Source organism: Myotis daubentonii, chromosome 2, assembly GCF_963259705.1.
Source record: "Myotis daubentonii chromosome 2, mMyoDau2.1, whole genome shotgun sequence".
Taxonomy (NCBI): Eukaryota; Metazoa; Chordata; class Mammalia; order Chiroptera; family Vespertilionidae; genus Myotis; species Myotis daubentonii.
In genome coordinates this window covers 23514213-23528608 of record NC_081841.1, presented here as the reverse complement: position 1 = coordinate 23528608, position 14396 = coordinate 23514213, and the positions used below count along the sequence as shown (strand labels likewise).

Sequence of the window (14396 nt, the reverse complement as noted above, 5' to 3'; positions counted from 1 at the left end):
TTATTAATGCTCAGATGCCAACTTAAAGTGACAGTAACTTTCTGCTTTTCCTATTCTTAGGGGATGCTCTAGGACTTGCGATGCAGAATCTGGAGAACCTCCTGCAAATGCCCAGTGGAAGTGGAGAGCAGAATATTGCCCTGCTCGCGTCTGATACTTACGTCCTTGACTACCTGCAATCTACTCAACAATTGACAGAGGAAGTTAAAGCTAAGGCATCCTCTTTCTTATCTGACGGTGAGAAGGTTCAAGTAATTTCTGCCCATAATAGAGGAAATCAGTTGTTCCTGATACCAAGATCTCAAAAAGCTGTTATGATGAGGTAGTCCCATGGGGGGAAAATGGATCTGAACTGAGGTATATTCTGAGTTTGAACTATGTTTTTGTTTGGTTTTTTTGTTTGGTTTGGTTTGGTTTTTGGTATTTTTGAGATTTTTTAGACTTGAATACCTGTGTGGTCATTTGGTTTCACAATGTAACACTGCAGCATTTCAAATTATGAGTTCAGGTTTTTTTAGTGCCTAATCTCTTGCCAAGCTACTTTGTGTGTCACTGTTGCTGTTATTAATAGTAGCTAGAAATGGTTCATTTATCAACTTCTGTATTTATCTTTCAATTGTGTTTCATTGCAATCAAGTGATTGAATTTGTGTGCAGAAAAAATGCATAAACTTTGTAAAAATGTGATGTTAAGGAAAAGTCAGAGGTATGATTTATTTGGGTTTTCTTTTCAGAAAGCTAACACAAACAAAATGACCTTAAGGAAATTTTGTAAATGTCAATTATTGAGCTAGGCTCAGTCACATGTAATATCTATTTTTTTTTTTGGGGGGGGGGCGTGATTTTATTATTTTACAGTTATAACCATATTGTCACATAGCGGCATTAAACTCTGATAAGATAGAAGTTATTTTTTCTCAATATAGATACAGAACCTGAGTTTCAGAAGTTAAATTGAAATTCATCTAGTAATTTATGTCTATCTAACACCAAAGCACAAGGCTCATATACTACATCATCCTTTTTCTTCTAACTTTCTTATATTAAAAAAATAATTTCCTACAATGTTGTATTTTAGGCTATCAAAAGCAGCTGTCTTTCAAGAACATTGATGGCTCATATAGCATGTTTTGGCAGAGGAATCAGAAAGGAAGCATATGGTGAGATGTGAAAATTTTAAATAATGTAAAAATGATCTGAGGAGGGCTTACGAGAGAATGAGAGCAATTGAGTTCAGTGGAAATATAAAAGCAAAGTGGGTTTCAAAGTGAATTTACAGAGGCGAATCAGATAATAGTAAAACAGTTGGTTATTCCAGTTCTAATGCAGTATACCTAGAGTCTCATGGCAAATTTAATGAGAGCTCCTCTACTTCCATAGCTTGTTAACGCCATGGAAAATGCCACAACTTAGTCTGCATTTCTCAGAGTCCCATGTTCATTCAGGAGAGGAAAACTAGATGTCCCCAAAGCATCTAGTAAAGTTACACCCACTCTCTCACCACATAAGGATAATCTAATGAACTATGTATCGAGAACTGTGTGTATAAACACGCTGGAAATTACCTACTCTTATTTTCACATATTGCTATTCAAAACATCTTATTGCCCCAAAGGAAAGAGCCGCTATCAATACTCATTAGTCAACATTAGCCAAATTGGATGCACCCATTACCCAAAGGGGACAATGCTGATGAATGTGTGGAGTAGCTGACATTATCATTTCCTTCTTATTCAACTTTTGTCCAACGGGTGGTGTGCATTACAGGCTCAGTGCCCTGACTTTTAAGACATTTGAGAGAATGAAGAAATATGTTTTCATTGATGAACAAGTTCAACAACAGACCTTCATCTGGCTTTCAAGCAAACAAGAAAGCAACGGTGCCTTTAAAAGTGATGGCAAGATTTTCCACAATGCCTGGGAGGTGAGAGATTAACAGTAGCATGTTTCTCTTGCTCCTTTGTTTTGCCTACCTTCCCTGCCTCTGGCCGAACTAGCCTGGAACATGAATTTTTTTTCTTGTGAATATTACCTTTTCTGAGTCTGCTGAAGTCATTGTTGGCCTGTGGTGTGTCAGCAGCATCCCTGCTAGATCTAGCTCCCCAGGAATTTATTATTTGCCGTACTGTCTTTAGCCCTTCCATAGAAGCAATCTATTCTAAGATATAAACTAAGAGGAGGATGGGGAGAGAAAAGGAACTTAGAGAGGAAACATTCATAAGTTTGGAGCCAGAAGATATATTAAAGGAAGGGGCCTTGAGTAAGTAATTCATTCCTATTCCTATTCGTGGGTGACCAAAACAATTAGGGGGAATATCTAGTAAATTACATTGTTTCAATGAAGCACTCTCCCAATACCTTCTCAAGTCAAAGCATGAAGGCCTAGCTTGCCCTAAGTCAAAAGGCAGATGAGATGATGTCTGCCTTTGACAATAATCACTCCTTCCCTTTTCTGTCCATCTTTAGGAAAATCATTAGCATTCTCCCTCCTGTTTGACTTTGTAGACTGCTGCCCACCTCCATCCCCTCCTCTGTGTCCTTGATTCTCCTAACATTTGTATTTCCCTCTATAAATCCCTGCTCGTGATATTTTATCGTGCCCTGATAGCCTCTGGGATATCCTGGGCTTTTCTCTTGTGTCCTTCCTCATAATCACCACTTCTATTTTTGGATTTTTGGGATGTAAAGCTAATCCACTTCAAAATATAGGCCAATAGCAACTCTGGATGGTATTTAATTTTAATGTGAATTGTTTTCACATTGCCTTGCGATTATGTAGTATGGAAAAATGTCTTTGAATTATGTCAAACCTACTCCTCACAATAGGAGGCCCCTGATAGAGAATAGCACTTGTTCCTATGTGGGAAAAGAGAATTTTTCATGTTCTCTTCTAAAACATCTCCACATTTCTTCTTAATGGCTTCGTTACTGGTCCCTACATCAGTTTGTCTGATCTTACCCAATCCTTTTTCCATGACTCTGTGTGTGTCCATTTTGAATTGGGTCAGAGAATGAGGAAAGGAGAAAAATAAAAACCTGCACTGCAGAGGAAGGGTGATACAGCCTGCAACAGCTTAAGTGTGCGCTTTGGGTCCCCACATCTTATTTTAGGGCCTGACATCTCCAGTTATTTACACCTTGATAACTGAGCTCTTCAGAAGTGTCTCCCTCTCTCTTTCTCTCTCTCTCTCTCTCTCTCTCTCTCTCTCTCTCTCTATATATATATATATATATATATATATATATATATATATATATATATATTAAAGAGAAGTCACCTTTTGCTTAAATAAATAAAACAAGAATTTAATATTAGATCAGTGGACCCCAAATGCCTTATGAATGTTATTTGCTTCAGTATCACTAGAACACCCATTAAAATTCATTTCCCTATACCGTATTCCAGACTTTTTGAATCAGAATCTCTTGTTTGAATACTGGTTTATTTCATAAGTTCCCCAGAGTATTTTTATGCACAGTTTGCAAACCACATAACTTATAAATGTTTTTCTAAGTTTATACCGCAATTATATATGTGATTAAGTATAGTTGAGATTAATTGTATGTTTTATTTCATTATTACATTGGATCTTGATGAATTTTTATTCAAACAGCATGATTATTAACAAGTTAATTTAAAAATTACACATTGTCAAGTGTTTATGAATAATGGTAATTGTTTTCAGTGTTTCTTTTATACTTTGTCTCACTTCAGAAGGATAGCTGCTCTTTTGTGCTCCACCACCCTGTAGGACTCATTGTTCCTTTGTGTTTAGGGAGAGGAAGAGGAGGAGGAGGAAGAGGACATTTTACTCACTGCATATATTGTTGGTGCATTCCTTGAAGCTGGGCTCAATTTTACTGTAAGGATTCCCATCATCTTTTCGTTTCAGTCAGCTGCATGCATATTAAATAGACTGTGAAATAAGAGTGATTTGAAATTCTTACAACATATGGAACATCAAAAGAACATTTCAATCATTACCTCTCTTTGAGTTGATGTTACTCAAACTATTTTTCATTCATAGAAATCTTTGATGAACACTATTGAGTTTTTCCCTAGGGAGAATATACATATCTACACACAAAAGAGTTTTCCATACCACTTCCAATATTTACAGATCTTCTGAAGTTCAGCCATGAATTTTAGATTAAGAACCCGTGCACTAAGTATAACCATAACCTAGATTCTGTTTCTTAAACCAATTCAATGTGTAAACATTTCAACTTAAGTGTTGTTCATCTTGGCTGCCTCCCAATCCAAAGGTTAAATTATCTGATTGCACACTCTGTTCCTGAAAAAAGATACTAGGAACTTTCAGGATCATTGTCTATCTCAAAAATCATCTTTAGAAATATAAGCTTCTATTTTAAGTACTAGAATAACTCATCTTAAGTAAATGTGTATTCTTTGCCACATGTAAGAAATTTATATTGTTATCTGAAATATGACTGATCAGATATAGAAAAGGCATTTTTAGATTATTTAAATTTTATTTCTCAAACACTAGTAATCCATCCAAAATTAATTTTATTGACACTTATAAAGAAAAATACATATGCATACATATGGACAGGTTTGTATATAAAATATATTTTAAGGATACATAACCTAAGATATAAAGAATGATTAGTTTATTCAGCAAGATTGTGAAGTGTGCATATATAATTTTAAAATATGTTGTTTTTCTACATGACTAGTTTCCTGCTCTGAGACACGGGCTCTTTTTCCTGGAGGAGGCATTGGAAAATGGTGTCACCAATGACTATAATCGTGCAATGCTGGCTTATGTTTTTGCATTAGCTGGAAAAGAGGAGCAGGTGGAATCCTTACTCCAGGTCCTGGATCAATCTGCTACCAAAGAAAGTAATTATTATTTACTTTTTCTAATAGAGATGACCTTGGGAATAAAGTGATGAAACTTCCTTAGCATTCATCTAGGAACACTCTCTTGACTAGTATATTTCTATTTCCCTTATGGAATTTCCAAATGGCCCTTTGTCTTTAAAGAATACTATATATTTTCTACTAGTTTCTTTTTAAATGAGTGAAATAAAGTAAATCAAGCATAGTGGCCATACCATCAACACTAATAAAAGAGAAAAATGGTAATTGGCGTACGACGATACCCTTTTCATTGGCTAATCAGGGCTATATGCAAATTAACTGCCAAGATTGGCAGTTAACTGCCAACTAAGATTGGCAGTTAACTGCCAACAAGATGGCGGTTAATTTGCATATGTAGGCACAATGCAGGGAGGTGAAAGGGAAAGCAGGAAGAAGCCCCCTGCCACTGACAGTGATCGGAAACCCAGGGGGGAGCTAAGAGCTGGGGGGCAGCCATGCCCCAGCCATGATCGGAGAATCAGGCGCCTTTGCCGCCCTGGCCAGTGATAGCAGGAAGTAGGGGTGGAGCCAGCGATGGGAGCTGGGCATGGTCGAAGCTGGCAGTCCCGGGAGCTAGGGGCCCCTTGCCTGGGCCTAAAGCGAAGCCCACGATCATGGGGCCACTGCAGCTGCGGGTCCCCGCTGCCCGGGACGGACGCTTCAGCCAGAGGCATCAGGCCTGGGCAAGGGGCCGATGATCCTGTGATTGGAGGGTGATGGGGGTCAACGCCTGAGGGCTTCCCAGTATGTGAGAGGGGGCCGGCTAGGCTGAGGGACACTCCCCCCCCCCCCACACACACACACCCAGTGCACGAATTTCGTGCACCGGGCCCCTAGTAGATAATAAAAACTGCTTGTAAAACTTAATCACATACCACTTTTGACCTTAAGAAGTTGCTATATTCATTTCATAAGGCTGCCATATAAAATACCACAGACTAGACAGCTTAAATAACAGAAGTTTATTTTTTCATGGTTCTAGAAGATGATAGAATTCCAGGATCAAGGTGTCAACAGGTTTGGTTTCTTCTGAAGCCTTATTCCTGGTTTGTAGATAACCATCTTCTCTCTCCATGTTCACATTGTGGGTTTTTTCTCTGTGCATGCACCCCTGGTGTCCCTTTCATGTATCCAACTTTCTTCATTTAAGGACACTAAGTAGATTGGATTAAGGCACACCCTACCGGCCTTGTTTTAACTTAATCACCTCTTTGAAGGCCTTATCTCCAAATAGAGTCATGGTCTGAGGTTCTGGCATTTAGGACTTGAACATCTGAATTTTGAGGGATACAGTTCAGTCCATAACAGAGGCCAAGAATGGAATTTGCATCATTCTTATGTGTAATCAGTTCTCTTTATAGGGACTGTGTTAAAATTCTTTCTTTTTCTCAGATAATGTAATATATTGGGAAAGAGCTGAGAAATCCAAGACAGAAGCACCCCCATCCTTTATTCCTCCGGCACCTTCTGCCGACACTGAGAAGACTTGCTACGTGCTGTTGGCCATCATTTCCCAAAACGCTCCTGACCTCACTTATGCTAGTCAGATTGTGCAGTGGGTTGCTCAACAAATGAATTCCCAAGGAGGCTTCTCTTCCACCCAGGTAATTGGTTGTGCGTCTGGTATTAATAACAATATTTGACAGCAAAGATAATCATAGAAAATACCTGCAAGGTTAAAGGATATTTGCTGTTTAAATCCTATTACAGTCAGTTAAAAATGATTTATCGGTCACTTCTTGTGTATTAGGGACTCTACTAAGAATTATTTATGTACAGGTTAATAAAATGAGGTTCCTTTTCAAGAAATTTTTCCCGATCTATATCTCCATTTCCACAGTAAAAATAAAATGTAAGTCTAGAAAAGATTGTTGTCATAAACACCAGAGTCTTGATGATCTTAGATAGCTGATGATGTTATAAAGTACATATCAACCAAGAAGAAGTATTTTTCTTTATTTCGGTTGTCTGCACTTTGGGAAAAACAGATGAAATGAGTGCATAACAGAAAAAAAAAGTTATGAAAAACAATTATGTATATCTTTCCTTAGCAGGAAACATAACTTTAAATGCAAAGTAATGCAGTTTTATTTGCACAGGGAAAATATTCACTTCCCTCTTTACTTTTTTTCAGTCTTAGCTTCTGACTAAAACCATGTTTGTGAATCTCCTAATAGCTATCTCCAAATACAGTTACATTCTGAGGTTCAGATTTCTCTCTTTGAAGATAGTTGGGTATAAGCATTGTCCAAGGCAGGTTAATTATAACATCTCGATTTTTCAGAAAGTTTTTGGCGATACTTACAAAAAAAGAGATTATACTTTATATAATCCTTTAGAAAAATACAATTTGATTAAGATTTGTAGAAGAAAATCAGTTTAAATGGTAGCAACTAGCACAAGCAAATATATGTTCCTATCCTATCCTTTAGGATATTGCTTCTTATTGTTCTACTAGAGGCCCAGTGCACAAAATTCATGCACGGATAGGGTCCCTAGGCCTGGCCGGCAATCAGGGCCTTCCTTTGTTTTGCACCACCCCGGGTGGTCAGCACATGTTATAATGAGTGATCGGTCTCCCTATCTAACACCTGTGGGGACAATTTGCATATTAGGCTTTTATATAGAGAGATTGACCTGTCTTAGGAATGGTGCCATGGACTGATTTAAATTTCATTGTTAATGATAACTAATACTGCAGCATAATGGAGCTGGTACTATAGGTTGTACTCTTCCATGCAGGACACTGCCGTCTGTCTTCTTGCCGTAACCCGTTACATGAAGCTAACATTCTCTAATGGTCAAAACAATGTCACCATTAGCAACAAAGAATCCAGTGAGACTTTCCAGGTTGACGAAGACAACCGCTTACTGGTCCAACGTTCAGAACTAACAAAAGCATATGGAAAATACACAGTAGATGTAGAAGGACAAGGCTTTGTATTTATTCAGGTAATGGAAGTCTACCTGAGAGGGAGATGAAAGTTGCCAGTAAAAAGGTCAGGCTATCAGTTCAGTTATATATGAAGTGCTATTTTACCATTTTACATAATTCCATCATTATTTCTACTCATTCTCTCACTGATATGCTCTACTCAATAGCTGAAAATGCAAGTTATTTTATGAAGAGGTATTTAATCTTAAAGATAACTGGATAACTGGGAAGTTTCTTGAGGAATGTCACCGTTAAAAATTATTCTGATATTTTTATTAAATTATGTTGTTAAAGATTCGTGTGTATTCTGAAAACTAAACAATTACATTTAGCCTTATTTCCTGATAAGTAGAGATATAAAATAAAGTACATTTCTCATGTAAATAAGAGAAACAATAAGTCCTTCAGGTTTTACTACAGAAAAAGTGGATGGATTTTTTTAATGATTTGTTATCTTTCCTAGGCTACCTTTAGGTATAATGTGCTACCATCTGAGAAGGAATCTGGATTTTTCCTTTCCTTGGAAATGCTAAAGAAAAACTGTTCAGATAGATTCCAGAGTAATTTTGAGCTGACAGTAACTGTCAAGTAAGTGTCCATTTTAATATCAACTCCCAGGTTAGAGAGAGGGATATATATATATGTAGCAAAATAACAAAATATGAACGATAGTAACCAATGATGATTTTACTTGTTGGTGCATAATTTCTATAGCATAGTCACTTTATAGCTTTCTGTCTAGACACCACAATTTAGTACATCTTAAACTAAATCAGAGCTAGCATTATGCATATATAATTTTTATTGTGTGCAAGTAAAATTTGCAAGCTTCTGGCACACTAATACTGCAACAATGCTTCCTTTTTTTTTTTTTTTTTTTTTTTTTTTTTGTATGGAAAAGCTGTCAGTTTTGGAGAATAGAGATACTACTTTTCCACCTAAAAACAAGCACAGGGAGGCCTAGAGGACAAAACCTACAAATTCTATTTTATAACTTACAGAGTAAAATTTCAGATTTTTCAGAGTAGGAAAGCAAAATAAGTATCTTAAAATATAATATGTAGACACCAAAGAGTTTTAACCTTAGTTAATGTATGAAGAAACACTGCGAAAAATTAGTTTGGAGGATTTTCTTAGGATTTCCAAATGATAATGACATGAACACCAGAGCTAAAATAAGAACAAAATACATTGTAAGACTCTTAACTTCATGTCCCAACAATCCTCTACAGTGTTAAGAACACAGCCTAGATCTCTTAGGGACATGTTTATGATTCTACCAGTATCTCACTTTCTAAACAAAGATTTTCTTTAAGTTTTGTCCAAATCTAAGGCTACTATCAGTATATATAATATCAATTTACAAGCTTTGTTTATAAGTTCTGTCTTTGAGACTTCAGGTAATCTTAAAAACAGGGTTTGGTTAGATTCTAGTTTCAAATAATTCATTATTTACTCCAACTTATGTTGCTTTGTCTCATCTTATCCATTATCATTCTAGTTATGCCTATTCTAAGGTATTTGGGAGTGACTTTCTTGCCCAGCTGATGTGGCTCAGTGGTTGAGCATTGACCCATGAACCAATAGGTCACCAGTTTGATTCCCACTTGGGGCACATTCCTGGGTTGTGAACTAGATCCCCAGGAGGGGCATGCAGGAGGCAGCCGATTGATGTTTCTCTCATTGATGTTTCTATCTCTCTACCCCTCTCCCTTCCTCTCTCTCTCTAAAATCAGTAAAGACATATTTTTAAAAATTAAATAAATAAATAAAAAGAATGACTTTTATCAGGTGTTTTTTTCTTCAGCTGTGCCTTTCCTCCAGACCTATGGCTAATTAGTATGTTTGTACCCACAACACTTTTCTAAACTGATGTCTACAATGTGCTTTGTTTTAAATTTCAGATACATTGGAATGCGCAATATCTCCAAAGTGGCCCTTGTTGATGTAAAAATGCTCTCAGGATTTACTCCAGTCATGTCATGCACTGAGGAGGTAAATAACAAAAGTCCAATCTTTCAGCACAGGAAAAGCAATAGTGTACAGGATAAATAACTGGTTAGCGAAACCAAGCTGTGGAATTCTTCATTTAAACAAATTTATTCATAGTTCACATTTTCATTTTTGCTGTAACAGTGGAGGGGTGGTGTTATTAACTTATAGCAATTAACAAACTTTATTTTTCATAGCTTATAATCTATTTCTTACTTTAATTCAGCTATGCTTATGCAAACATAATGGCACAAGGGAACATTCCATAATATAGGTTCCTGACAATTGGTTAAATAAGAATTATAAAGTATTCAATACCAAAATAATACTCTTTAATATTTATTCCCCATCCTTCCCTGACAATTTCTTGAAAGCTTGAAAAAAATGGCCAAGTGATGAAGACTGAAGTCAAGAATAACCATGTTCTTTTCTACTTGGAAAATGTAAGTTGAGCAATAATTTTTTCCATGGTTTGTTCTTTTTTTTCTTCTGAGTGTAATTGGATGAGTCTATTTCTTGTAGATATACATGACAGGGTTTCTCAAAAAATATGGGACATTAAAGATTATCAGTGGTCTTCTATCCCAGTGCTCATCTTAACCCTGTTAACTCTAATGTTATTTCATGTGTCTTGACTGCCTGACTAGGTAATTCTCAAGTTTAGAAACATAATTTCCCTGTTTTTCACTCCTCATGGCATCTAACATAGTCTGGTCACAGAGTAGATGTATAATTCTCTTATAGTTTTGACTTGAACTCCAGTGAAGGTGGCATGAGTTCTAGAATCATTCTTTCTATGTGTATATCATTACCATTCACATGAATGCCTACATTATTGCTTTCAACTAAATTTCTCGCACCTCAATATAAGCAGTGGAACTTAAATTTATATACAATTTAATGTTACCTAATTATTTAAGATTAAGTTATTACATAAAATTATATAAGATATTAATACTCTGGATCTATTTAATTGGGTAGATCATGAACTCTTGGAGATATTTTCTCAGTGATTTTGTTTCCAAATCTACTCTGATGTATTTGTAATTTGTGTCTTTATAGGTTTCTAGTACAGCAAAGAGTTTAACTTTCTCTGTTGAGCAAAGCAACCTTGTGTCCAACATTCAGCCAGCCCCAGTTATGGCCTATGATTATTATGAAAAAGGTAGGCAAGCAACAACCATGCTCTAATGTTACCGAACATAATATCTAAATCTAACAGTGCCTGAGCTGCCAAATTTTCCAAAATCACCTTCAGTCTACAAAGACTATACAATAAATGGTTTTGTACTGATTTTTTTTTTTTACTTCATTATATATCTGCTGAGTGGGCCAGTTTCCAATTACAGAATTTTTCAAACCTAGAATCCTTTAGACACAATGTGCGGAAGCATCCCTGTCACTTGAAACATCAACTATGTTAAGTGTCAATGCCTTTTGTTGTTACTGGCAAGACTTACCATTTTATGCTCCCTATGAATTTTAATTTGAGAAGGGGAATGGGAAATATTCTGAAATGTTATAGGGAAATGTTGCTAGATTAGGTTCCAAACCAATTATAAAATGTCATAGAGACCACACAAAATTTCCCTGGATTGTTAGTGACATCATTTCCTTGTTGAATGTCATACAAAGTTTGTCAGGAAGTATTTGAATTCTGGCTCTGTTCTTTACTAATAGAATATATTTCATCAAGTGCCTTAAACTTTTTTTTTTAGTCTTCACTGGAAGATATATTTTTATTAATTTTTAGAGAGAGAGGAAGAGAGAGGGAAGAGAGAGAGAGAGACTGAGAGAAACAATGATGTGAGAGAAAAACATTGATCAGTTGCCTCCAGTACATTCCCCAACCGGGGGATCAAACACGCAACCTAGGTATTTGCCCTGACCAGGATTGGAACCTGCAACCTTTTGTTATAAGGGACAATGCTCCAACCAACTGAGCCACCTGGCTAGGGCAAGTGGCTTAAATTTTAATAAGATATTGTTGGATTTCAAAAACAGAAGTGATTGGCTCTCTTGCAAAATTACTCAAAAGATTAGACCTAATGTATCTACAATTGTCTGACTTAACTGATTATAGAAAGTTGGAGATTTAATAAGGATGAATTTTTCCTTTATTTTCCAGAAGAGTATGCCATTGTTTTTTACAATGTCAACAGTGTTTCAGTTTCCCAATGAGAAAACAAAGCACAGGAAAAGGTAAGGAAATTGTATATCATAAAACACTGAAAACACATCTGGTAAGCAAATGAAAACCTAAAGATAGAACGATGAATGACACAAAAGGAAGTCTCTGGTATTAATGGAGGTTTGGATATTGGATGAGTATTCTCATAGTCATTAAGATTTTATTAATTTCTTTAAAATAGCTTGAAAGAATGTGTAGCTATGTTTATGCCATTTACAAATTTCTCATTTTAAAAAATCTCTCATTTTTGTTTTATAAGTTGGTAGGTCATTATATATGCATGCACATATATTTATACATGTATATATTAAATGTGTATGTGGGTGTATTTGTGTGTGTATATAGGTATGTTTGTATATTTATATATTTATTTATATTTTATTATGTTTTTAAATCCCAGGTGGAAAACTATTTGCTTTGAAAAAACTTATCCTTCTGAATCAACCTGAAAGAAAACCACTCATAGTCTGTAACCTGTTATGACTTCTCAGATTTTATTTCCTTATTACCTATTAAATGCTGTGATTTCACATTTGAGTCTATGACTTTCTTTTTTTTCAGTACTTCATTCATAATTTTCATCCTAGAAAACACAGGACTTCATTTGGTAGCAAACTATATGTTATTGTCAATACTAAATTCAAGTTTTTAGACATTATGACATACAGAAAATATGGATTCCCCAACATGCAGAGAAATTCAGAGTTGTTGAGGAGTAGAGAAAGAGACTAAATTTAAGAGAATTTCATGTGAGTTCAAGGAAACGAAAATAAAAGCCAAAACACAACAAAAACACACAGAAACATTTCAGTAAAAGATTATCAAAAAATGAGGGGTCATTGCTTAGAGAGTCACAAATTGACTGATGGATAGACTTAGTGAATTTATGTTCATGATTGAGAAGGTAATCCAATTTATTTTATCATAATAACTTTTTTTTTTTCTGAGCTTATCACTTATTACTGAAAAGTGATACTCCAAGTCTGTCCTTTGCTTAACTTAACACTACTATCCATGTAATGAATTCAGGTTGAGAAAAGTGAGCAGGAAGAAACTGGAGAAAATGGGAATGGAAATGAAAACAATTTCACTACTAACTTTAACACAGGCTTCTGACTGCTGAGCTACTGCTGCAGACAAGAAAAATCCATAAGTAAATGTTCCAGTTTTGGAGTGAAGAAATTTGAAAACAGAGTGTCCCATCAATATTCCACAAATTTAAAATACAGTTTTTTAATAGAAGACAGTTAGACTTATTTATTTTTGTAGCCTCCCTTCTAATAGCTAAATTACAGCTGGCTCTTAATAAATGGCTTATCACAGATGAATTGTTAAGGTCCATCCATGTCTGACGCTACAGAAGTTTATTTTACTGTGTTAATAATTTCTTCACACCATCTCAGTTCTCCTGTTTTACCAAAACATGCTGCATCAGACGAGTAGATAAGACATCACATTATTCTTGTCCTGGTGGGTTTGGCTCAGTAGATAGAGCATCGGCCTGCAGACCAAAGGGTCACAGGTTTGATTCCAGTCAAGGGTGCATACCTCGGTTGCGGGCCTGGTCCAGGTCTGGGTGTGAACAGGAGGCAGCCAATTGATGTGTTTCTCTCAGATCTATAGTTCTCTCTATCTTTCCCTCTCTTTTCTACTCTCTCTAAAACTCAATGGACAAATATCCTCAAGTGAGGATTAAAAAAAAAAGACATCATTCTTCTTATTTTTTTTAAAACACCCCAGGCTTGAACAAAATAAACTGATAAACAAAATAGATCCAGAGACATGGGAGCATGGAACAGACTAACAAATCTCGCGGGGTGGGGGTGGGGGGTGGGGGATTAACCATAGGATTTATATACATAACACATGGACACATACAATAGTGTGGTGAAGACCCTAGGGGGTATATGAGCAGGGCGGAGTGGGTCAATGGGAGGAAACAAAGGAGACATCTGCAATACTTTCAATAATAAAGCTAAAATTTTAAAAATAAAATATAAACACCCCAGGCTCTATAGCTATTCAAAGATTCCACTCCAGGAAAAAATGTGACTCTTCTAGCATATTCTGTGCTAAAGGTTCAAGAAAAAATGAAGGGAATTTGCTTTAAGGGAAATCATTTCTCTTGGTGGGAAACTATTTTTTTCCAAAGTAAGTGATCAATTCTTAGTCTGCATTTTATTTGACATGTAGTGAGTATTAGTCCACGCACATAGCAATATTGTTCCTCAAATGATAAGCAAGCAAGGAAGGTATGCAGAGTCAACTACTTGCTGTACCTCAAAGCACAGAGTAAGTCTTCAGTTTACTATTTACTTTTGCAAAATTTCTTGGTGTTACAATGCGAATGGAAGGTAATAAGGAACCAAGGCCAAAATATCTTTGAAAAAA

The 14396-nt window shown here is 36.0% G+C and overlaps 1 protein-coding gene across 1 annotated transcript in view; it reads left to right on the top strand.

Moving 5' to 3' along the window:
* LOC132226022 (ovostatin homolog 2-like) overlaps positions 1-12537 on the top strand; it is a 38940-nt gene extending 26403 nt beyond the window's left edge. Inside the window, exons 24-36 of the mRNA XM_059680923.1 lie at positions 61-237; positions 1078-1159; positions 1767-1923; positions 3788-3862; positions 4701-4866; positions 6280-6491; positions 7630-7839; positions 8286-8410; positions 9727-9817; positions 10189-10257; positions 10877-10979; positions 11943-12016; positions 12406-12537. Coding sequence (XP_059536906.1) covers positions 61-237; positions 1078-1159; positions 1767-1923; positions 3788-3862; positions 4701-4866; positions 6280-6491; positions 7630-7839; positions 8286-8410; positions 9727-9817; positions 10189-10257; positions 10877-10979; positions 11943-11995 — 1520 coding nt within the window. The 3' untranslated portion in view covers positions 11996-12016; positions 12406-12537. The remainder of the gene's footprint in view (positions 1-60; positions 238-1077; positions 1160-1766; positions 1924-3787; positions 3863-4700; positions 4867-6279; positions 6492-7629; positions 7840-8285; positions 8411-9726; positions 9818-10188; positions 10258-10876; positions 10980-11942; positions 12017-12405) is intronic.
* Positions 12538-14396: the final 1859 nt, after the last annotated feature.